Here is a 25,542-nt window from a genome sequence, read left to right on the forward strand (position 1 = left end):
AAAGTGTAAGGGAATGCAGGAACTAATGGACAGGAATAAAGACACAACATACTGTTTTCTTAATTTCCATAGAGAGGTAACTCCAGGTGCTAGACTCTGGGGAGAAGATATTAGTAATTTAGGTAACCTGTTCAGTCAATAGCATGGTCAGTGATGGTGCAAGGGCTATCTAGAAAACACAAAGTGTCTGGCATTAAAACATTTAAAATAGCCATTCAAGGTAGTGTCACCAAACTAAAAGCCAAACCTTAGACAAGCCTCCCTATTGAAAGGGGTCTCTGCACACAAGGACACAAAGAATGAAAATGTATTCTCTGAGGTTATGCTCTCATTAAACTGCAAAGTGACTGGGAAACAGTGCTGTAAGTTTCCAGGAAAAGAAAAAGCAAATTCCAGAGCAATTATTAGAAATCAGATAGACTCTTCAGTGGTGTCCTAACAATCCTTAAGATGACAGCGCAGATTCTCTACTGTTCTGAGGGAAGAGAGTCTTCAAAGTAGGGGGTTGTCATGCACAGACAAACCTCCAGTTTATCTGTAAGCAGCTGTCTAAGGACACACACACACACACACACACACACACACACACACACACACAGTTGTGTTTTTAAGTTTCCTGTCTTAGGAAAAGTAGTAACTCTTTATTGAGAGGAGGGGAGCCTTGCTGGCCTTGACTTTATAGAGTGCTCAGACTAACCACATATTCTACTATGCCTGACCAACAAGCACCTCTTAAGGTGCATTAGGGTTGGCATAAAGAATTGATATAAGACAGGTAAAAGGGTCAGAAGTAAGTTAAAATATATAATTTGATATTTCAGTATTCAAAAATGTTATTAGTTGACTATTTGACAATTAATGTTTAATACTTATGGAGACATATCAGTTACTTAGAGAAATAAATTATTTTAAGTGGGCAACCAGAGTGAAGTCATACACTCTTATCCCCGGGTATTTATGTGCTAGAGGTAGGGAGGATCCTTTGCATCTTAGAATTTGAAGCCAGCCTTTACAACACAGTGAGACCCAGCTCAGAAGCAAGCAAGCTATGCTCCCCATATACAATACGAGGCTATTAATCCCCAAATAAATAAGACACTAATGAAGAAAATTAACTAAAAAATAATGCTTGTCTCAGTAGAGGAAAATTTATTATGGTGTAATCAATCACTAATGTATGAGTAATGAACACTGATTCATAGCTAAACTTATCTGAGGGTTTGAGTTGGATCTTTAGAGTGATGTATAGGCTATCAGAATTCCTACATATGAGTGGTCCTCCTGCCTCAGCTTCCTAAGTAGCTAGGACTGTAGCTACATGCCAGCTACTAATGTTGCCTAGCAAGGAGATGACAGCTAATTTCTTATATTATAAATCAAGACATAGTAATATGCTATTTAAAATATGAATATAGAAGCTACAGAGATGACTCAGCTGTTAAGAGCTCGTGGAGAGGACATGAGTTCAGTTCCCAGCACCCACATATAACTCCAGTTGTACAGGATCAGATGTCTTTGTTCCTCTGTAGTCACCAGGTAGACATACAAACAAAATACTCAGACACCTTTCTAAAAGAAATAAAAATAAAGGTAACCATTAGGAGACTTAATAATGTTCCAATTTAGCAGAATAGCAGTAGTGACTTCTCCCCTAAGGCCTGTGACCCCTATAGCCAGAGGTTCAAAATAGCCGTTCATAGCAGCTTCTACTTTTTGTCCTTCCGGTTACTGTAGTCACGATTTCCTTTTTGTTTTATTTTATTCTTTTGTTTCAGAGAATAGTGTCTCCGCTGAGCACATGCTAGGTTCTACAGTGAGCTCCTCTTCCAGCTCTTGGTTATGATTTGAGGAATGCCTGTTGGTGAGGTGTAAAGCTATGTGGGCCTCCTGTAACCCAGCTGGCCAAAAGATGGCTGTGTCAGACTGCACTGCGGACATCAGGTTAATAGTGTGCTTTGAGAGGAATGTACATTTGGCCTATGACCACCACTGGTCTTCCATCCCTGAGCCACTAATCTACAGCCAGGAAACAGCGCTGACCTAGTTGGGTGAGGCGCAGGGTTATCCTGCCAGTGGGAGCATGGCATTTCTGGCAAGAGATTTCTCTTCTAACTGTTGGAGTTGGTGCCATGGCAGGTTTTCCTGACTCAGAGAGCTAAGTGTTGAACCTCCATCCAGCTGGTGAGATTATTTGTTGGTTTTGATTATCTGTCCCAGTGAGCTCCTTTGCTGGCACACATAATCAAAAGTAGGCTGCCGTTTTCCATCTTCCTAACAAAAAGGAATTTTGCATTTTGAAATCAGAATAGATAAATTTTTATTTGGTTTATACCAAGATAGTGCTTTTATAGGAGAGGGGAGGTTTGTTGGATTGAATTGCTTTGTTGCTTAGTGGTGCTGGGATTCAAACCCGGGGCTTCACATGTCCTAGGCATGTGCTTTACTTTGAGCTAGACCCTCAGCCCCCAATCAGGAGTGCTTAGGGACAGCCACGTGACCTCTGCCAGGTTATTCTTTGCTGATCTCATTGTTTCTGGTCTTCACCACAGTCTCATGAGCTAGCTCCAGTCATCACTTTGACTTTTGGTTTGAAGAGTTGAGTGACTTGTCTAAGGTCACAGAGGCAGAAAGTGCTAAAACTCTGACTGTGTGGGCTCTGGAAACTGTGTTCTTTGCCATAGGTTAACTGAGTTTTAGTGTAGCTGTTTTACTATGTAAGGATATGAAAACAGCTGCTGTCAAGTTAAAATGGTATAAAGTGCATGTGTTGTTGTTGGGGAATGCTTACCAAGTGAATCTATTCTAAAGGAAGTTTGGGATTTGTTTTCTTTCTGTCACTTCTTTGTATCCTTTTAGTGAAATATACTAGTGTATCTGTTTGGTCTCTGTGTGCGCACGTGTGTGTATGTGTCTGGGTCAGAGGTCAATGTTAGGTATTTTGCACCATTGCTCCTCACCTCATGTTCTGAGACAGGCTCTCTCCTAACCTGAAGCTTGTCAAGTAGACTAGACTGGCTGGCCAGTAAACTCCTAGAAACCTTCTGTCCCCTAAGCTCTGGGGTTACAGGGTGACACCTTCAGGCCTGGCTTTTACATGGGGTCTAGGGATTTCACCCAGGTTTTCAGGTTGGCATCACAAGTACATTGATTATTCACCGCAGTATCTCCTCAACCAGCAACATCTCCTTTTTTCTACACAGCCACCATTTGTCTCTTATATCTCTGTTGTACGTCTCTCTACTTCTCCTGTCTGGAATATTGCTGCTATCTGTTCAGGATTTCTCATCTTTCATTCCTTGCTGCCTAAAGTTGATCATACACATTGATCTAATTTTTAAAATTAAGCATCTCAAATTGCTTGTTTAAACCATTGTCTCCTGCTAACCATAAGAAATTATGACCTGCAGCCCATGTCTCTGATGCCGTGATCCTGTCTCAGCCATGGGGTTTTGGTGGCTTCATTCTCTCCACTTTTCCTGCCCTTGCTAACCTATCTGCTTTATGATACGTGTGCTTTCTCTGTAGCTCACTTGCTGCTTTTGTTTATTTGGTTTTTGGGTGTGTGCATGCTGTGTTTTGGGTGTGTGTGCATGCTGTGTTTTTGGGTGTGTGCATGCTGTGTTTTAGTTGTCGCCATGTATGTGTCTCATCTACCACATGGATTCTTACCTGCTGGATCAAGAAAGGATGGCAAGTCTCTGGGTTGCTCATATTTAGCACAGATTTTTATAAATAGCATGATGTAAAAGCAAATATTGAGTGAAGTTTTGAAGTTTTAATGCCAACACATAACTCCACTTCTAGACTTACTTAATTTCATAAATTCTAAGCAAATAAAATAAATAGGACTTTCCTATTATGTTTCACATCTTTTGCTATATTTCATTGTAAGATTGCAAAAATGTCAGTATTAACTTTAATAACTTAAAATATTTTTAAAAAATAAATGGGTTTTTTTGGTATTCCAATCTGAAAGATAAAAAAAAAACCCTACTCTACATGAAAGTAATGTACCTATAAGTGTATGGATTTTTAAAAAATAAAATAATATTTGAGAACTTATAGCAAGTTACTTTATCATATTATTGTAATATATAATTTTTGAGAGGATAAACTGAAGATAGCATTATAAATATAAGAAAGAAATGAGTCATCTGCATTATCTTAGTTGATGCATGGAATGTAGCTGGAGGTCACTCAGAATATTGGTAAATGACACCAAAACATTTTAAACATGTGTAATACTGCGCTTAAATTGTCTGATCAATGAAAGCATACTTCATTTGTATAGCAAATTTGCTTCTTGTCTATTGTGTATGAAGTTGAAAATATGCCTTTAGTTTTTCTTGTTTTTATAGTCCATTTTGTTCATCTCCAACTCCTTTGGTTTGCTTAAATATCATAGATGCGCTGTGATGAATATTTTTACTTTAATGTACAAACTATCCAAAATATGTACAGTATAAGTTATTTTTGCTTTGAAACATTTGAGTATTGGTAAGATAAGGAGTTTCTTCCTCAAACCAAATAGTAAGCTACTGTTCACATTCCTACATGTATATCTATCTATGCCTTGGAAATGTTGGCGTGCTCTGCCCACCTGTCAGTACAGGTGCTAGTGTGTAAGCTCTGAAGTCTCACGCGCGCAGGCTGGCGGTCCTCTTGCTGAGTCTGTCCCTAAATTGTTTATAAATACTATTAGACAGCATGCTAATGCCTTTCTAGCACTTCATATTTTCTTAGAAACAAATTGTTTTAACCTTTAATTTGGTTTCTATGGCATCCAAACAAAACTGTAAATCTGTCTTTTTAAGTAAAAATGTCATATATTGATCACTGCCTGTATCTGATCATATCTCTTAAATGATATATTACATTGTAAAGGAAGTGCTGTTACTCTTTAAAAAGAACAAGCCTTTGCATGAAAGTAGATTATCAATCATTTCCATGACTCACGTTCAGTTGTTTCATGTTTTCAATCAGACTTCTCACAATCCATAGTTACTTCATGTATGTTCACTTGTAGTTGTGATTTTTTTCTTTGTCATGGAACTTAAGCTAGTCTACATTTTCTAATTGTTTTTATTGTATTAAGATTTGTGGAAGAAATGAAAGGGAACTAGTTTTGAGTTCAAGTGTATATGTTTAATATGGGTTCTTTTTCTCCCTCTGTCTGCCTAAGGAAATAGAGAAGTTGAGACTAGAACTGAGCGAAAGCGAGCAGCATGTGGAACAGGAGCAGCAGAAGGCAGCTCGGGCCAGACAGGAGTGCCTGCGAGTCACAGAGCTGCTGGGCGAGGCCGAGCGCCAACTGCACCTCACCAGGTATGCCCTAATCACGTTACACACTCAGCACCCAGCGCGGCCCACCGGGCTCTGCCACAGGCTCCCAACAGTTGTTACTCTTAGTCATTCAATTCACACACAGCTTTCAGGCATATTACGGAAAGTGGAGATGTGGCAAGCAAAACAGCCAGACTCGTGAATGACGAGTGTGGCAGGGACTCACTGGTGTATTACAAAAGCGTTTGTCTGCAGTGCTCAAATGTTTCAGTGGTTCCTTATCGATAGAAGCAAATGACATTTCTGCCACTACCACCACTAATTCTATATCTAATAAAAAATGTTGAAGAAAGACCATGAGGAAATATATTTATGAAAATAAGCAGGTTCTGTCAGTGGTGAAAGAGACAAAAGGAAGAGATATGCTAACAGCAGACTGAGATGGAATTGATAAAAAAAATGAGGAATGTGTTTCCGAAGGAGCTTTGAAATTAGACATGAAGCTGATCGGGACTGCTTGCTTTCCGAACATTATGAGCACGTTTACTGCAGTGAGGTTTCTAATTGTAATGCTTTCATCATGAGCTATGTGCTGTGGCGCACTCAGCATCGTTGTGAACTTCAGTAAGCATATAGATCACTCAAAATTAAAACAGGACCCTAGGTTGTAAGCACTGGGAGTTTGGTGAATTAGAAACACATGCACTTGCATGTGTGCATACATATGCACACATATAAATGTACACAGAAAGAGGACTTCAGCCAGAGAAGCAGACTCAGCACTCGGGAGTCTTCTTAGCATGCGCCCAGGGCAGCCTTCAGTTTAACGTCAAGCTCTGAGCTTGTTCGGTTCTCAGAGTGTCTCCTCAGGTTGTAGAAGGAAATTTGTCTACATATACCTAAGTTTATGATATTTAATTTAATTTACAAAATAGGAAAACACTAGTCTTCCGATTACAATCCTATGTTGAATTTAAACTATGAAAGGGGAATGATCCCTTCTGCATTAAATATGACAATGTAATTCTGAGCACGGTCTGATGACAGATGGAGAAACGCACTACTCTAACAGCCTGCATTTGGAGAAAAAAATATCCTAGAGGTTGGTGAACCTCCCAAAGTTTTGGGTTAGTGCTAAGATGCCTCCAGTTCTGTTAAAATCAAACTTTGTTAAAAACATTTTGTTATGATAATCTTCCAAATGGTTTGACACCTTCTGATTTAAGCAGCAAGAGAGGAGAGAGCAAAAGGGAAGAGAGAAAAGAAAGCACTTAGACATGTATGATCCCAAGGGAAAACCCCACCAGATGAAACACTTTTATGAGGAAAAATGCTTAATATTGCAGAATAATAGCTGCTCTTTTAGTGCACATTCAGAGCGTTGTCACTATGGCACTGAGAACACACGATTAGCCCAGTTCCTGTGGCTATTTACTCCTACGAATGTGAAACTTTAGTTTCATCGTGATAATGTTGCTAGTTTTCCTTTCCTGTCAGACTTCTATTGAGAAGCAACCATTTGTGTGCTAAGCACTACTAAACTACAGAAGTGGGAAGCATTTAATGTCTCGGTGTGACCTAGCTCTGGTGGATGAATATTAATGCTGTTTTTGTCCCTTTGCATTCTCTCTTGTTCGGAGTTAATTTCTGGAGTCAAAGTCTGTAGAGTCCCCTGCACTGTCTGTCTGTACCGCTTGACAAGACCAACTCCCGCAAGGAGAGTGTATTGAGATGCCGTCACTGCTGCAGTGCACGCGTGCTAACTAAGTCCTTTGTTCCTAAGAGAAAAGACTGTGCCTGCTTCCCTGGGAAGCCTCTTCTGCTGTGCTTCACTTACACAAATTCTACAAAAATGCAAGCCCACTTTCTAGAACTAAAGCTTAATTGACTACTTTTAAGTGTAGTACTTTTCATAAGCATTTTATGCTTCATTTATGTTCATGTTTGATTAAAAAAAACCAAAATCATAAATTTAAAGATGACAATTAAAACTCAAGGGAACAAGACACATCACTCTTTTATATTGAAATTCAAACTTAGCTGTTGGGCTGAGTTTCATATATATATACACACAGTTTTTACCCCCGCCTTTCCTTCATTCTTTATCCATTTGGTCTACCCAGGAGTGTAAATGGGAATAGGACATCTTTCTTTCATTTTAGTGTAGGTCGGCAGCTGAAGTCCAGAACCACTCTGCAAGTAAGCATTCCCCATTCACTCTCCAACATTCTGAGCAATACATTCTAGCCAAATCTTAAAAATAAATATGAAGACATGTTATAAGATGCTGATGAAATAATGAGTCAAATCTATAGCATCTTGACTGCCATCTTGCTCTCCAAGCTGTCCATTGGACGGACCATCACCAAGGTCCACTCACTCCGTGTGGATAGTAGCTCATTCTGGCAGACTCTGGCCTTCCCACTTACTTCCTCCCCACTAAACCTCACTGCTGATTTCCAGTCAGATGCAGCCAGATGCAGGGACCTTTACAGTGGTGGGCTCTCTTCTCCTTTCACAACTCTCTACAAGTAAACACCTCAGAGGCTTCCTTTAGCCTAACTGTAGCCTTATCTTCTTTTCAGCATCTCCCTGAATCCTAATTTCCCTGCTGCAGCCTTGCCAGTGACTCCTTGTAGAACAGAGAACTCCTTTCTCTTGATTTCTCCATCCCCCTTTAGGGTAATCTCTTCTAAGGGTTAAGAGTATATTCATTTTAGTTTCTGTTTGGTGTCATGATTCCCATAATAGCTTTAGAATAAAGTTAACACTAGAGACTGGCACTCACTGAGCACCAGTGCTGCGCTCCAGGAACTGGCCAGAAGGCCAGCTATGCTGTCCTTGTGGGAACTTCATTAGATATAGACTCCTGATTTCCCAGTTTATGGAGAAATAAAATGAGTCATCTAAGGTCAGTCAACTGATATGTTATAGAAACAGATTTTGAACTTATTCATTAGGCTGTAAGTCTATGTAAATTACTAGGGAAATGGATAAATGTGATTGTTCCCAAAAAGACAACTGAGAAAAACAGTAATGCTAATTTGTAATAGAAATAAGTGTTTGGGGCTGGTGAGATGACTCAGTGGTTAAGAGCACCGACTGCTCTTCTGAAGGCCCTGAGTTCAAATCCCAGAAACCACATGGTGGCTCACAACCATCCGTAATGAAATCTGCCTCCATATTCTGGAGTATCTGAAGACAACTACAGTGTACTTACATATAATAAATAAATAAATATTTAAAAGAAAAAGAAATAAGTATTCACTGATCCTTCATATACCAATATGAATATCCATTACAACAGTTGAGTCTTCTCAGGGCCATTTCTATTAGCCCTTTATTGGCCATTTAAATTGTTCATAATGAAACTATCATTCTCTTAGACTTGATTTTTACCAAGAGGAAGGAGAAAAGTCGAAATCCCTGTACATATTTAATTTTAATAAATCCAAAAATCTATGGAACTACAAGATTTGAATCCTTCCATATGATTTTTCTGTGTGTGTGTGTGTATATGTGTCAGGGTAATTTGAAACAAAACTCTAAAACAAACATTTCTGAATGTTTGTGTGACTTACTAGCTACTCACAGTGGTGGGCGCTCTTCTACATAACTGTCATACTTATTAACATACCCTCTTTTAAGTTCTGTTTCCTTTCCTCACATCTGACTTGGAGGGAAGTTCCTGTAGGAAGCCTTTGACCTGAATTGCCCTAAGTACTTAATGGGAGCGTATTGCCCACACCGCTTGCCTGACTCAACAACAAGGAGCATCAAGTTCAATGAAAATAGAAGGGGGAAGGCAGCAGCATGTGGTAGAATAATGTTCCCAAGTCAGCGTTTCTAAAAGAAAGTTCTGCCCTCCATACTACTGTAAGATACACGGAGGGAAGGAAACAGGTCATCAGCTTGGACCTGAATTGCCCTAAGTACTAATGGGAGATGTGCCTATCATAAGACCTGCAGGCTCCGGATTTTATCGGTGTGTCTGTCATGAAAGTCCTTATGTCCCCTTTTGCATAAGTAATTTTTCAAAGGATTCTCAGAGCAACAGTCTAAGTGAGATACTAATAAATGATCATTTTGCTCTGACCTACTTTTATGACCCATATGGGAAGATCTGATCTCTGACCTAAATTGATAGCAGGTTGAGCTTTTAAATCGTTTTAAAATTGAAAAAAGGTACAGCAGAGAAGTCACAAGACTATCCTGCTGTCATGGACAGGTTTACTGGAACAAAAGGTGATTACGAATTTCTTTCTAGAGCATTCTAGAAGCCGAAGTGACTGATGTTCAGCATCCAGATAATAACTGCTACAAATGCTTTCTTGACTTAGTTTGACTGCTCAATCTACCAGCATGGGTCAAGACTTGCTGAGTTCTTAGAAATCCTCAGAGGAAGAAACTGTGCAAGTGCAGCTGGCTCTCCTCGTTCTAGGACTGGTGACTGGCACCAGCACCATTGTGGTGCCAGAGTGAACCATCCATGGCAGAGCTCGTCTTGGCTCAGGATAGCTCATTTGCTCAGACTTTTCTCTCTCACAGATCAAATCCTTCATTCTGAAACTGAAGACAAAGGAGATGCCTTTGATTTCAAATTTCAAAAGTATGACTTCCCAAACTTCACTTTTAAAATCTTCATTTCCATGATTACTCCCTTAGAAGCGAATTGTGTCTAGATGCACATGCATGCCTTTGGGATATGGTGTTCTGCAGCCCAGGGGAAAGTCACACTTTGCCAAGCGGAAGTTATATCACTAGGGGGCAAGGTGTGAAGGACCCTGGGTAAAGAAAGAGCAGGTGGGTGTCTGCTCCATTGTCCCTGTCAGTTTTAAAATATGATCACGAATTTTTTCCTTTGCCTGAGAAGTAGTTTGGAGTGGGAAGAGGGAACAAAGAGAAGTTCTCTGTTCATGTTAATCTGAGCCTGATATTGCCCATTGCCAATATAAATCGAAAGAGGCATGGCCAATTCCTTAAAGTTGCTTGGTTGTTTACTTTAGAAAATGAGCTCTGACTGCAAGTAGCAAGAAGTCAAGAGTGCAGTGAGCATGTGCCGCACACTGTCTGGTTCCGTATAGCAGTGTCTGCTTGCTGCTAGTCTATGACGTGAGAAACATAAACACTGTGTCAGTATAGAAACCAATATAGCTATGTATAGACACATTTCATTTCTACTTCCTCCGCCCTTCTTTTCTTACTTTGCATTAGGGATTGAATTCCCGGCCTGGCCTTATGCATGCTATGTACACAGTGACCACTGAGCTACACATACCCATAGCACCTATGTACATTTAAATGGCCACAACTGGTAATGAGTCAGCTTTTTAAAACTGGAGTGGGTATCATTTTTAAACAGTTGATAAGCAGTTCAATTAATGTGCATATATATTTAGTGTATTGCATTTTTACAAAACTAGTGATTTACAGATGAGCAGGAGCTCAAAGAAATCTGGTTGAGTACAAGAAGTTTGAGATACTCTGTGTCTCAGTGCTAACGTAGAGTTAGATTGAGAACATCCCTTAATAGATGAAGAAGAGGAGTCTTATAAGGGGAAGCTTGGAATTACAATGAGGAAAGGAAAGAAAAGGAGGGTTTGAAGTTGGCCAGTAGATGCCACAGTCACACTCACACACACAAAAGTATAAAAAAAAAATTAAAAACCCATAGTTTAGAGCTAGGTAGATTTTGAGGGTTGTAAAATCTAAGCTTGGTGGCCAGAACCAAGCCCTCTCTTTATTTCCAGTCCCCCAACACCAAGCTTGGCATCAGGTGTTTAACATAAATTTACCTCTGCTCTTTTCTATTAAGGGGAAAAAGGAAAAAGAATAGCATTTATCAAATAGCTTAGGTCCCAGCCCTGAGCCCCACTGGGCTCATTTGAAGAAGACACTTAGCATCAATGTATTTCTTTATATTGCATGGTTAACTTCAGTTTTTTTCCTCTTGCGTTTTATTCAAGAATTTTTAGCCTAAAGTTTCCATTTAAAAGTTAAGCTCATTTTCCCCCTCTTGTACTCCTTTCATGAATAAATTAAGCAGAGAACGTGTCAAAAATAATTTTAAATGAATATATGTGCAACCAACATCTTCAAGGCTCAAAATAGATGGCCTTGGTGCTGTTATAAATTGCATCCTCTTTTCCTCCCCCACCCAGTATCAGGGAAAGTAGGCTGTCAAGGAGCCAGGAAAACAGAGGCATTCCATTTTGCTCTGGTGGACCCCACACTGCCTATGCGTGGTCTCTCCACCTGTCTGACAGGCGAGACACCCTGGTCTCAGAGTGGCCCTGGGCAGAGAGACTTGAGTGAGAGGCTGCCAGCAAATGTGTGTCTGCAGGTTCTGCTCAATGTTCCCTGGCTCGCTACTCTCAGTTCTGCACCACCCAAATGTGTGTGCAATGAACATCGACGCTGGGGGTGCTCTCCTCTCCCCTGCCACACAGGCCCACAGCCTGGAGCATGGCGGCAGCGGCAGCCAACTCATCTCCTGAAGAAGCCCAGAGGAAACCAAGAGCGTATTGCCCACACCGCTTGCCTGACTCAACAACAAGGAGCATCAAGTTCAATGAAAATAGAAGGGGGAAGGCAGCAGCATGTGGTAGAATAATGTTCCCAAGTCAGCGTTTCTAAAAGAAAGTTCTGTCCTCCATACTACTGTAAGATACACGGAGGGAAGGAAACAGGTCATCAGCTTAATGGTGTTTAATTTCTTCTCACCCACCTCCTCCCTCCTTCATGGCTTTGTTTAGTAGGTCAGTTGTTAGACAGCACTCCTTTTTTATTTAAGAACCACGTGCTTATTACACAGTGAGTCATTGATTGATAAATCCAAGACGTGAAGTTTATTAAGACTCTTAAGATGGTTTAAGAGACTGGGAAGTGTTTCAGTCTCCTCTGTGATCTGACACAGACTGAAGTCAGCCTCATGAGGAACACACTGCTCACAGTTAGACCATATAAGCCCGCAATTGGGGTTGGGAGTGGAATGCAGTCAGTTTCAGGTCAGAGCAAGTACTAATAGGTTAAAGCAACATTTGGGAGCAGCCTGTAAGGCAGACGGCTAGCTAAGTGAAGTCTATGTTCCACAGTGGCTCCGTGTAGCCTCCAGCATGCTTCCATCACCTCGGAGAGAACTGAGTATCTTTCTCATGTCCTGAAGTTTACAAGGAAAGAAAAATGGGTTGCTTGGGTTTTGAGGTCCAGGGGGGATTCCTTCTCCAGAGAAGGTACTCTAAGAAGTCAGCCTTGAAAACATTGTTGTCTTTACTGGAGCCTGTTTCTGACCCAAAGAATGGACCCAGAGGTAGAAGGGGAATTTTATATGACTGCACTTCTACTTGGACATGACATCTAAAAACAAAATACCATGTCCCTAGTGGGTAAGCAGGTTGTCCTTGCCTGCCTTCTGGAAGCTGACTCAGTTTGCTTCAGTAGGCTGGCTCTCCTTGATTTAGACACGTCCTTATTCTGTCAACTGCCCTTCATTTTCTAGAAATCATATCTGAGTCTTGATGAGGATGCATGGATATGTAAAATCATGTTAACACGGAGTTCTGTAGATTAGAGAGAGGGGCTATGCTTCTGTGCTTCTGCTTGTTCAATGCTTTAAAATGAATTCATGTAAAATGATGATGAGGATGATGATGAGTTGCCACAATGTTCAGTCTAGAAAACTTGAGGCTAGTTGGGGGCATGATCCATTACTCTAGGTAGCCCTTGTTGGCAAGGTTATAGGGTTGACAAATTAAGGCTACAGAGAGTACTCCCTCTTTTCTAACTTTAGTCTTTGTCTTTAGAGGGAAAGCCATCCTTTCCTTCCTGATATCGTCCTTTGCTAATGGCAGCAGCGTTGCAGCCCAGGGCTCCTTAAGTTCTACTGTGAGCACTGCTGGCACTTGGGTTCTTTCTCTCCCTGAAAGAAGACATCTATTCAGAATCCTTAGTGGTTGAATTGGTCTGCAATGTTTCAGCCGAGAAAAGATGATAATCCTGATAAGGAATAATGAAATCCATCTGCAGCAAAAAGAAAGCCCACGTCAGAACTGTAGAGGAACCCACATTTTGATCCTGCACCCAGACAGACTTTCACAAAAATTTATCTGTAAAAGTAGAGGGAGTCACGGTGCTGGAGACGACTCCTAGCACTAAAAACATCTTAGATGTTGCTTTATGTGCTTGCTTTTCATTAGAGTCAGGAACGGTCCGACTCTGTTGCTGTGATTCTGTCAACATTTATCCTATCTGTCTTTCATATACAAAGGCTTAGGGATGCCAGAAAACAAACTGTTAACGGAGAATTAACTTCTTTGGCATGCTTTCATACTTATCTTCCAAATTAAAGAAAATGAAATGGGCAGAAACAGAGTGTAGATTACCTCCTTTTTGTCAAAAATGGTGGGAATTTGAAAATTAATAATAAAAAAGGGAACAGATGCAGTAACATGCCAGAGGGAGATTAATGTGGAGAGTGAAATCTGTGAGCAACAAAACTGAAGCAAACTGAATCAGTGGGAGGTGGTTGTACAATCAAAATCAGGATAAAAGAGAAATTACAAACAACCCTGCACTTGTCAAAGTAGTAGTAATGAAACCCTGACTCTGCCAGCAGCGAGAACCTGTGTTAGCACTTTGGGGTAAGGATGGTAGCCGGGTGCCAGGTAGGAGGGCAGTGTTAGGTTGCTGGGCAGCAGCCATCTTGTGTAGAACAGATGGCACTGAAAGCTGGCAGGGGAGGGGCTCCTTAGCAGAACTAATCAGACAGTAACAGATAGGGCAGCTGGGAAGACTGACCACAGAGAGGGAGCCTGCGGGGTAGCTCAGTGCCACGGTGTGTGCAGCGGTGTGCCCATTGGTCTGCGGGAAGACCTTGCAATGCCTTTCCCATCGATGGACGCACTGAAACTTTTGTTCAAAAGGGAGAATTGAGTTGGAGTGTCTCAAACTTGGGGGTGGGGTTGGGTGTTGGAGAGAGACTGGGAATGGAGGAACTGCCCATCTCTGAATTCGTTGCATGAGTTTTCAATGTCAGCTTCTGTGGAACTTTGATTTTTGCAGCATGTGTGGCTCTGCCGTTCCCTTCTCCACTGAAGCACGCCAAGTGATAGCTCTCTATATTTTATCCACAGTTTGCAGCATCAGGACCATACATAAAATTAGAAAAGACTTCCTGGTATGATTTCTCACAAATGAAAACTAAAAGCAACCAGGTGATATGTGCGTTTCTCCTTAATAATTCTTAATAACCTAATTCAAGCTATGGTTGACTTACAGCCACTTGCTCGTCCTTTTTGCTCCGTGTAATTGTGGACTAAACAACAAAATCTAAGCATAATTTAGAGCCCAAACCTTAAAACAAAAATCAAATTACTGTGCAAAAATGAGAAGCCAACCTGTTAAATTTAATTGTGCATTGAAGAGCCATAATTCCAGATAGGTCAGCACATTTATCCAAATGCTATACCTTTGACAACAAGATTCAGGTCTCCTACGTCTGTTTTCAAACTTGTATCTTCCTTTCTCTTTTTTTTTTCCAGAAGGTTTATAGCTTGGCTCAAATTATTCATTTTGGAGGGGGGAGGGGGAAACATTACCAGGATTTGAAATAGGTGGTATAACATAGCCATATGCTATTTATGCAGCAGTTTCTGCAATAAATCTAATTTGGTGCTGTCAAAAAATCAGACTTATTTGATATAGCAGCACATTAGTAAATGATTGTGGCAGATTTAAAGTTGTCATTTAGTCTCTTCTAACTCTTAAACAGAATCTTGCAAACCCGTCTTCTCTCTCATCAAGTCTATGAAAACCTCCCAGGTCTTTGTCCTACAGTACTGCAATATTTTCATGTCTCAAAGCAGGTTTTGCCTAAAGGTAACTGAGAAAAAGGGTGAAAAATGAATATCCTCTGTTGTCAAAATAACATTGGCAGTCAGAGATCAATAAAGTGGGGAAAATGATAGTGTCTCCAGCCTGTGTAGTTCTTAGAAAAGCAGAGCAGCTAGGCAGGCGCATTCAGAATGAAGAGAAGCTAACATCAGTTCTTTATTAAGGAGCTAAATGTTTTACCTTGCATCCTACACCCATATGCTGTTTTAGGAAAACTGGCATTAAAGATGTGAACGACATCAGCTCCGTCTTCACCTAGTAATGCCCTTAGAAACGGCTTCCCTCTTCTCTACTGCAACCTGGCAACATAAGTGTGCTGCCTTTTTTTTTTTCCTGTAGAATTTATGTCTAAGGTGTTGTTATCAAATCAAACTTTCTCCTTCCTACTCCTTCTATTTCGAAGATAAAATAAACATTGCGTATTAGGCAGGCAAATATTCTCTGAGTTCCTGAATGAGTCCTTCTGCAAGAGTAGCCCTGATGCTGCTCCCTCGTCTTTGCCGTTTGCTTTTACAGAAGGGAGCCGTGCATGGGAGCATCCAAGCGCCCGTGTGTGCCTGGGGTGACGCTACAGTGGTACTCAGCGATCTTTCCCACTTGTCTCTGTTCTTACCTATCACTGTCCAAAAGAAGGTTACGTGTCTTTCTGAATCAGTGTTCTGAGGGGCAAGGTCCCTTCACCTAGTGCAAGCAGCCTCTATTAGACCAGCATTCTGCTAATGTTTGCTTCTTTCATGTAGCACTTCCACCACGGAAGGGTCTGCTTACCAGTACCAACACAGTGCCATTCAGCAGCAGAGATCCAACTGACCAAACGCCCATCAAACACAGATCGCCCTAAAGAGAAAGAATGTGCAGAAAGGTATTAAGCTTGCTGGGCACAGCAGTTTTGAAATTTTCTCCACATATAGCAGAAACTATGTAGAAATTCTATTTCAGAGAGAGAAGAAAAGAGTACTCCCCTTTGAGCTCATATTTTCAAAATCCACATATTAAATATTATTGCATATTACATAAGAAGGATTTAAATAATATATTTAGGGCTAGTAATATATTGGGAATTGGTGCTAAAAATATCCCTTCAGTTAAATTTTAAGCTGCAAATTTTGTTTGGCTTTGTATTTAGCAACACAATGATTTTCCTTCACATGTCCGGAAAACTGCTTTGAGAAAAATCTGTTTTATAAATTGTGCATATTTAACCAATCAAAACCCTCAGGTTTAAATTTTAAATTCCCTCTGTTTTCTTGACTGGTTAAAAACTAAAACCTGCTTTCAATTTTCAAAAGAAAAGATTTAATTCTTTAATTTTTAAGGAATTTATAAAAACTTTGCAAAATGCTGGTCAGCGTCAGCGTCTGAGACCTGATTCAATCTCCAGGTGACCCTGCACAGTCCCCTGTCGCCACCTGACTAACCGCCATCATGCCATGCTTAGGCTCGCTTTCTGACAAGGCTTTGCTTACATACCTAAAAACAAGAAAGCCTCCCCTTTTAAATTTGAATTCATAAATTTGAAGAGAGTCACTGCTTTTTTTTTTTCTTTTCTGGACAGTAATAGTATCTGAAGCTACTAATAAGCAGTTAAGCCTGAGCGGGTTCTGTTCGTCTTGTGAGACCGAGTATCCAGTCGCTGAGGATAACAATCATCCAACTGAGTGTCCGGTCCCCATCATTTCTGTGGTTGCTGCTGTTCACAGAGCTGGTCTGTCAGACAGCTCACACCTCCTTAGGGGGATTGTGCGTTCACTTGGCAGCCTCTACTTTGTTCTTATTTCAGCAGAACCTTACTTTTCAATGTTAGATTTAAAATGTGTGTGGTTGATGTGCATATTCTGGGTTATAAGTTTTTCAAAGCAGTGATGGAGCTGTGTGCTAATCCTTAGCTTAATATCGAAATGGTACGTGTTTGCACATTTTAAGCCTTTTAGTGTAAAATTTCTTAATTGGAATACTTTCTCCCTTGGCTAATTCATTAGTGAAAATATTTACCCCTCGAGTTAATGCTGCACACTATGGAGCAGTTTTTACATAGTGTAAGCTTGTTTGTGATATTTTGATTTCACTTTAAAACTTTTATTTTGCTTCTGATGCATATAGTTCCTACTCAATATAATGAGAAGTGCAGACACACATGAAGAAAATACATATCAGCTGTCTGCTTTTACAAACGATCATTAAAACACCCTGTCTTTACTACTTTAACTCCAAATTATTGTCTTCCCGAACCCAAAAGTAATTTTCACAAGTGAATTACACAACAGAACTTCCTCTTCTGCTGGCTGGCAGGAGAGGACTTCAGTTCACTCGACAATGACCTTGAGGGGCTTCGCTTCTTGAAGAAGGAAGCAGAAGCTTGCGGTAAACAAAGTTCACTTCTGACAGATGGATTGAATGACAGAAAGGTTGCCAGTGCCAGAATAGCCCTGGCAGAGGAGGAAATGTTCAGTGGAATCCAACAGGAGAGGAGGTGTGAACAGGTGCAGGGTTGCTGACGGAAGGGGAGCCAGATGGAAGGAGCCACAGCCAGTTTATTTAAAGGAAAAGGCAGAAAACATTGAAAGGCTGTGCGATCCGTGGCTAAAAGTGTTCATAGAGGAAGGTAAAAATTCACAAAGCAAAACTGCACAGTGGGGTAGCTAACACTTAGCATAATGGTAGTAATTTGTGAGTTTAGTTTGGAAGTTGCAATTGAAATATATTCATCTTGGCTCTTTGCACCATCAAGTGTAGATATTTGAAAGTTGTTGTGTTTTTTTTTTAAGTCTCCAAGCTTTTTAAAACCCATCCATTAATTTAATTTTTTCAAGCCAGAAGCTCCGTTGTGATAATGCTAAAATTGTGTCGTCAGCTAAGAAAAGAAAAAAATAAATAAATAAAGTGAAGGTTAACATTCCATTCAAATTGATCTTATGATGCTTCAGTTTTGTTCACATATGGGAAGCAAATACATGCAGTGTTGGGTGACATCTGTAATATCCCAGGAGTCTGCAATGTTAGGATAGACGCTGGGGGTTGTTTTCTCTTGCTCGGAGTCTCTGTTCATTTTGTGAAGTCCAGCACGTTATTTCAGCGAGGAGAGTGCTTGAAAATACACATTTGTCAGCCACAAACACCCGAGTCAGCTTGCGCTGCTGGGGTGGCCCTGGCTCCCGTGGCCTTCAGTAGCCTGCTTACAGGCAGACTCCTGCACACTGAGGTACAGCTTGAAATAGGGATAACGAATGGGGGGGGGGGCAAGAAGAGAGGGCTTTCTTGTTTTCTTGGACAATTTAAAATTAAACTTTCTTCCATCCTCATTAATATCTTTGCTCATACTGTGCGTGCTGCTCACGTGAGCCTTTGTCTCCCACACTGTTTGAAAAGTTTCCTGTATTATGTGACCAGTAAGAGGATGCCAGTGGAGGAGGAGCTATTGGGAAACAATATCAAAGATGACAACAAAAATGGACGGCTGGTTTCAGGTTTTCAGAACCTACTGTCTGCACATGGTCATAGAGACTAGAGACAGGAAATTGTTCACAGTCTGCCCCAGAGCAGCCTGCATCGAGCAGAGTGCATTTGACTAAGTCTGGAGGCCTGGAACGCTTTGACTTTCCAAGTAATCTAGGATCCACGACACACTTTTCCAGTAAATACGAGGAACCGAACTTTGTTAATTGAGGAAGATGTTTATTTAATCCTATTTGCTTGTGGACTTGAGCGCTTTTGCTCTCATTTTAGTCTGGGTAAGGCTGTGTTCAACTATGTCTCCGAGGGAAGCTAGAACATGATTTCAAGTTCCACTTGAGATGGACTGCAGTCCATTTGCTTCTGTTGTAACAGGCTGGTTTTGCCACCTTTCCTATCAGAGCAACTGCTGTCTTCCTCTGTCAGTGCCATAGCATGACGCTGCCTTTTGAAGTAATGACTGGAATACACAGGCCACGGGGTTGAAACTGCAAACAGAAACTACCTTACGGCAATGAGTGCTGCACTCTAACATTTAGCCCATAGATTGGGCTGCCTGCCTGTCCTTCAAAGACAGAGCAAGTAACTTCCCCAGATACATCAAGTGTGCGGTACCCAGGGTAGTTCATCCAGCACCTTTCATTAGGGGGAACTTGCAAGGTTTTCTCCAATAAAGGGATAACAGTTCAGTTGCTGCTAACCATCATTGACTGAGCATGTGTTCTATTCCATCTGCACAAGCGACCACTTAAAGTTTTAAAATGAAGAAGCTGCAGTTCTTCTCCACAGATATCCGACATGGTAGTAGAAAAGTTTGTAAGTTTAAGTGTCAGTATTTATGTCCATATTAGCTAGAAAGCATTGTTATAATTTGTACAGTTACAAATTTAGCCTTAAGATTAAATGAATGGGTTAATAAAAGTATTTACCTAATCCGGTACTTGGGATAATAGCTGAGAACTGACACGCATAAAGCTAAGTGGCTTGCCCGAGGCCACAGTTGTTTAGTGGTCATCTCCTTAGCACATATACTGCTCTTCTCGTGTTCTACAAGTTCTACTCATTTGGACTGATTGGCAGTGCGACTTATCAGGTAAATATATAAAAATGCATACTTCATGAAAACTTTCTGTTAAGTCTCTACATACCCCCCAGAAGGAAGATTTTAAAGATACAGAGGAAAAACTGAGTTGATTTATGGTCAGGCACCTATAAACTGTCTTATGGCAATTATTTGTTCTAAGTCCCCATCATTGTATCTCAGCTCCTGCTCCCCCCCGACCCCCCCCCCCCCCACCAATCCATTTGTGCTAGGCTGTGCATAGAAAAAGGACAGTGATGCCACCCACTTTGAGCTTAGCATTTGGGTGAATTTAAATACTTTTCAAATCTGATTCTGAGATTTAATATAATAAACCATTGGTATGAATACTTTGGTCTATAAACCTGTCAACAGTCTCTGCCTGAGGCTTAAAAGGATGGACAGCTAAATCGTTCTCTGAGATACTTCCCCTGCCCTTCAGCACATAGCTCAGCCTCCCGTCTATGTGCATGCACTCCACAGAAGTGGAGCATGTCATGAGTAGTAAGCAAGCTCTTAAAATCAAAGCTTTGCATTTATTGCTTGTTAATTCTCTGCAAATACAAGGAGACTCTACCAGTGTGTTTTCTATAAATAACCATCTTATAAAGATAATGATGCCTGAGCCTGGGACTTTCAAGAGGAATTCATCTGTGTAGTCCTAGCTCCCCACCCCCTCCTTTTTCTGGGTTTTCAAATTAGATTTCTTCCAGAAATCCAACCCCACTGCTTTTTATGGAAGCTTGAAACCATTCAGTGGCTTATTTGTGTTCCTCAAGGTGCAGATAAGAGATTTAACTAGGAAGACAGAAGATTAACTCACCAGGCAGGGTGGTTCACTAAACTAGCTAGCAGGTTCATACCTATATGGTCTCTGGGAGAACTTGGAAAGAGTTCATTTCTGACTAAGAACAAATGATGAAGATCGGGAACATGATTGCTGGAAATTGAGTACAGAAATCCCTAGAAAACTCTCAGTTAACCTGTTATTTCTCACTTAAAAAATAAAGATGATCAAATGCTAAACAGTTTCTAATTGTATTTGAGTTTGCATCCATGTACAGAAATAATATCTTGCTATCGTTGAATGACTCTGTAATGTGGTTTGTAATTTAATATTAAGTGTGCAGGTTTATTTTGAGAGTTACTTAAAACCAGATTTAATTTACAGAAACCGAGAGGGATACCGTTTATTGTTTAAGGGTAATAATGGGATGCAGCTCACACATCTCAGGCATGCTCTCTGCCACTGGGTTACGTTTCCAGGCTCATCATTTATCTCATATGATGGGGTACATCCTTCAGTCTTAGCTGTTCTCACTGTCCTCTTAGAATTATCCTTTCTCCTCCCTTTAAAAAAAATGACTGACTTAAGTTAGAACATTTTCAAGGTTAAAAAAAAGTTGTTTTAATAACACTTTTTATAAAGTTTTGAATTTTGAAGGTATGTCCTCAGAGGGCATATGCATTTAATATATCTTAGCACTACTGTTCTTTTTATTTGTGGAAACTGGGTTAAAAATAATGCTTTGACCAGGAGGTTATCCTTAGATAGACCAACATGGAACACACATGAAGACAAAAATTGCAAGTAAGCTACATGTATACTTAATAGCCACATTTTTAAGTAAAAGAAAGCAGGTATCACTAATTTTACTGGTGTGGTTTATTTAATTGAAGAGTCAGAACATGGTATCATTTCTGTTTGTGATCAGGAGAACACATGATTAAAGACACATTTGCCCCTTTCTCTTCCTTCCTGCTCTGCTCTCCCCATCTGAGTCTGTTTCACAGCACAGGGCCATTCCATTAGCTCCATCTCAGATGCTCACTACCCTCCTATACTAGCATTTGCTAGCTGTAAACTCTGTTCCTAAGCTTTCCCTCATGTTGCATAGCATAGATACAGCTGCATTGTATGAGCTTAAATGTCAGGTTCTGATTTCTAGAGTTACAAGGTCTCTTAATAAAATGAAGTAATTTTTGCTTTTTAAAAATCTGTTGGCTGTAGCCAAGCCTCATTTTGACTATTTCTGTTCTGGTGTACTGTCTCTTGAGGGGAATAAGATAAAAGAGCAGATAGACTGTACCAGCATGAGAGTACCAGATTCTAGAGCTTACCCATCTTTGACATGTTAGAAGTTGTAGAAAATAACTTTGATAAAGAAAACAACTAGATGCTAGACCATTAGTCAGATTTAGGCAGCCCTTAAATGGTGACCCAGTCTGGACAGTGCTAACTGCTTCATGTGGAGACCACACAGCATCCCAATATGACGTTGATAATGAGAACCTGGAGGCTGACCAAGGTGAAGTTCTGTGTTGACATCACACTCCTGAGCAGAGCCAGAGCTTAAGCCTGGGCCCAGGTGTGTCCTGGAGCTCTAGTGCACGTCCATGGTTCAACACACCTTCCCTAGGTAGCTGTTAGCTGCAGCACAGAAGGTTTTGTTTTCCTCAGACTGGTTATCATTGAGAGTATTATAATTACTGCTTAACTTTGAATAGTCATCTTCTAAGAAATGAATACATATAATGATTGGACTAATTACTATTTTTGAACTTACTATGTTATCATTAAACCAAAAATATTGTATGTGTAATATCTGAATAGTTCTATAAGGAAAGGTACTATTAAAGACCCTGGTTTTTTTTTTTTTTTCCATTGAGTAAGATATTAGACCTCCCTAGGGCACAGAGCTAACAGACAAGGGACTCTGGTGCCAAGCCTGGTAGACCTAATTATTTAAATTCTTCCTCCTGTGTTCAAAAGAATGCCATAGCCCTACAATGAAAGCCCACCACTGTTCTCAGAGGTATTATGGAATTTCAGTTGCTTACATTCTTCTTCTTGAGACACGCCTAACAAGTAGAAATATAGAAGAGAGTTAGAAAATAAAACTTTAGGATAGACAAAGGAGCAGGTCATCAAGATGGAGACAGAAGAAGAATATAGCAAGAGGGATGATGTAGCGAAGTGGTGAGAGGAAATGGAGGACCACTGAGCCCCTACAATGTCAAGCAGAGGAGACTGGAGAACAGAGGTCAGAGCTGTCACCAGCATGGTTCCGAAGCCAAGCAGAAAAAAGGTGAAATCATGACATCCTAATTACCGAGGCAAGAGCACCATTTACCTCACTGTGACAATGGGCAAGTGACACAATGTCCCCCCCAACAGTGAATACCTGGTAGGTGTGTTGAACCGTGGATGTGCACTTAAGCTCCAGAAGATACCTGGGCCCAGGCTTAAGCCCTGTCTCTGCTCAGGACTGTGATGTCAACACAGAACTTCACCTTGGTCAGCCTCGGGGTTCTCAGTCATGATATCATATTGAATGAGACAGTGGGAATCTGAAGACACTCAGTTCTGTTGCCTCTCACGGAAGTGTAGTACTCCTCAGCTCTATAGTGGTCCAGAGACACAACGTCCCCCCAGCATTAAAAGTGAACATTGAATTTGGTGTGGTTTGCTTAAGAAAGCATTAGAATAGTCAGTATATTTTAAACATTTCTATTGCGAATGGTGCATGCTCTCATATCTGTGCTGACACTCCAGGCATTACTATCATGTTTGATGAATAAGTTATTACAAAATTTTACTTAATAATAGTTCATGCTGTTTGCCATATTAATAAATTTAATAGCTAACAAATCTTTTCTATGTGGTTTCATATCCTATAAACTAATTTAAAATTTTAATAGCAGAGCAGGAAACATTCAGTGCTCAGTATTATTTGAGTATGATGTACATCCTTTATTTGGTGATAGAAAAAGGCCATGTAATGATCCCATTAGGGCCTGGTTTAAAGTTATTCATCAGATGGATTGATACCTGAATACATTGATATTTTACAGGGGAAAAAAGCATAAACAGACCAAAGGCTTAGACAAATCTTACATGGACAAATTATGGATGGAAAATAGGAATTTTCGAAGATATGAAGATGCAAAGTCAAAAAATCATCTAACTTATTTATGTAGCAGCAGATTTGTATTCATTTTTTAGTGTGGAGCTTTGGGTACATGGTACTTTAAAAGGCCATAGATGTGCTTCACAGTTCATGGTAACTTTGTCCAATAATCGTTTAATGCATCACCCACCCACTCCTGCCCTGGGCCAATGAGAGAAAGTGAAACAGAAAACTAGTCAAGTGCACATTTGATGGCCATTTAGCCTGAGTGTGTACCTGTGGTTCCTACCACATCTAAAGAAGCCATTGTGGAAATTGCTCTTACTATTGCTGTAGTAATAAGTGCTTCCCTGCTTCTAATGCTGTCCCTCCTCCATCTGTTCCCTCACTGCCGCCAGAGTGATCTTTCTCAAGCACGGGTGTGATCACAACACTCTCCTGCTTAAAACCCTACATTGGCTCCCTAGTTCCCTCGGGACGAGGGCCTTAAAAATAGCTTCAAGTTCTGGCTCCTGCTTCCATCTCTAGTTTCATCTTTCTTCAGTAATCTCCCCTCCACCAACTGCTCACTGCTACCCCACAACATACACACTCCAGCCTCCGATTGTGCCAGATGATTTCGGTTTTCCACAGGCACCTGGCTCCCTCTCTTCCCCGGGTCTGTCCACATGCTGGCCACACTCTGTAGTCACTCACTGGCCTGTCACGGTGTTCTCCCCAGCCTTTGTAAGTTCGAGTTCTACTCAGACTGAGTCTTTGCTTGTATAAGCCTCCTGGCAGTATCCCTCTCTGTCACTAGCCACTCCCTCACTCCTGTTTCATGGACCTGAGTAAGAGAGTTGGAATTTAGCCCTATTTCAATACTTACTACACTCTGGTAGCTTTGCACCTTAAAGAATAAAAACATTGTTTATTTTTTTGACTACACTAGAAATTCTTCCAGGGCATGGCCTGTTCTCTGTGTACTGGCACATCTTGGTTCATATGTGCTTCTCATAAAGAAGTTGCCTAAGTGTTTGCTGGATGGGCATGACACGATTTGAGGAAACACTTGTTCCCTGAATATAAGGCAGTGTTGTGGAATGGAAAGGGCACTGGACTTGGAGGTGGAAGACAGGTCTCCTTCTCGCTCTGCTAGTTAACTAGTTCTACAGGTGGCTTTGAGCACGTCCTCTTGTGAGGCGGCAGAGGTGGCTCCATGGCTAAGAGAGCCTGCAGCTCTTGTAGATGACCCCAGTTCTGTTCCCAGAACCCACATTGGCACTTGGCTCACAACTACCTGTAACTACAGCATCTGGGTAGCTGATTCTCTCTTCTGGCCCCAAGCACCAATGTATGCATGCCATACATGCATACAGGTACACATAAATAAAAAACAAACATTTTTAAAGATTATTTATTCATTTATTTATTTGTATTAGATATTTTCTTTATTTACATTTCAAATGTTATTCCCTTTCCTAGTTTCCCCTCTGAAAATCCTCTATCCCCAACCCCTTCCCCCTGCTCCCCAACCCACCCACTCCTGATTCCTGGCCCTGGTATTCCCCTACACTGGGGCATAGAGCCTTCACAGGACCAAGGGCCTCTCTTCCCATTGATGAACGACTAGGCCATCCTCTGCTACATATGCAGCTAGAGCCATGAGTCCCACCATGTGTTTTCTTTGATCCGTGGTTTAGTCCCAGGGAGCTCGGGAGTGGGGTGGGGGTACTGGTTAGTTCATATTGTTGTTTCTCCTATAGGGCTGCAGATCCTTTCAGCTCCTTGGATATTTTCTCTAGCTCCTTCATTGGGGGCCCTGTGCTCTGTCCAATGGATGGCTGTGAGCCTCCACTTTTGTATTTGTCAGGCACTGGCAGAGCCTCTCAGGAGACAGCTTTATCAGGCTCCTGTCAGCTAGCTTTTGTTGCCATCTGCAATAGT

The 25,542-nt window shown here is 40.9% G+C and overlaps 1 protein-coding gene across 6 annotated transcripts in view; it reads left to right on the forward strand.

Moving 5' to 3' along the window:
- Sdccag8 (SHH signaling and ciliogenesis regulator SDCCAG8) overlaps positions 1-25,542 on the forward strand; it is a 195,942-nt gene that overhangs the window by 87,783 nt on the left and 82,617 nt on the right. For all 6 annotated transcript variants that reach the window (XM_029481038.2, XM_021162638.3, XM_085843266.1 and 3 more), the window contains one exon: positions 5,183-5,325. In XM_029481038.2, coding sequence (XP_029336898.1) covers positions 5,183-5,325 — 143 coding nt within the window. The remainder of the gene's footprint in view (positions 1-5,182; positions 5,326-25,542) is intronic.

This window comes from Mus caroli, unplaced genomic scaffold (genome assembly GCF_978045245.1).
Source record: "Mus caroli unplaced genomic scaffold, Mus_caroli_1 scaffold_1, whole genome shotgun sequence".
Taxonomy (NCBI): domain Eukaryota; kingdom Metazoa; phylum Chordata; class Mammalia; order Rodentia; family Muridae; genus Mus; species Mus caroli.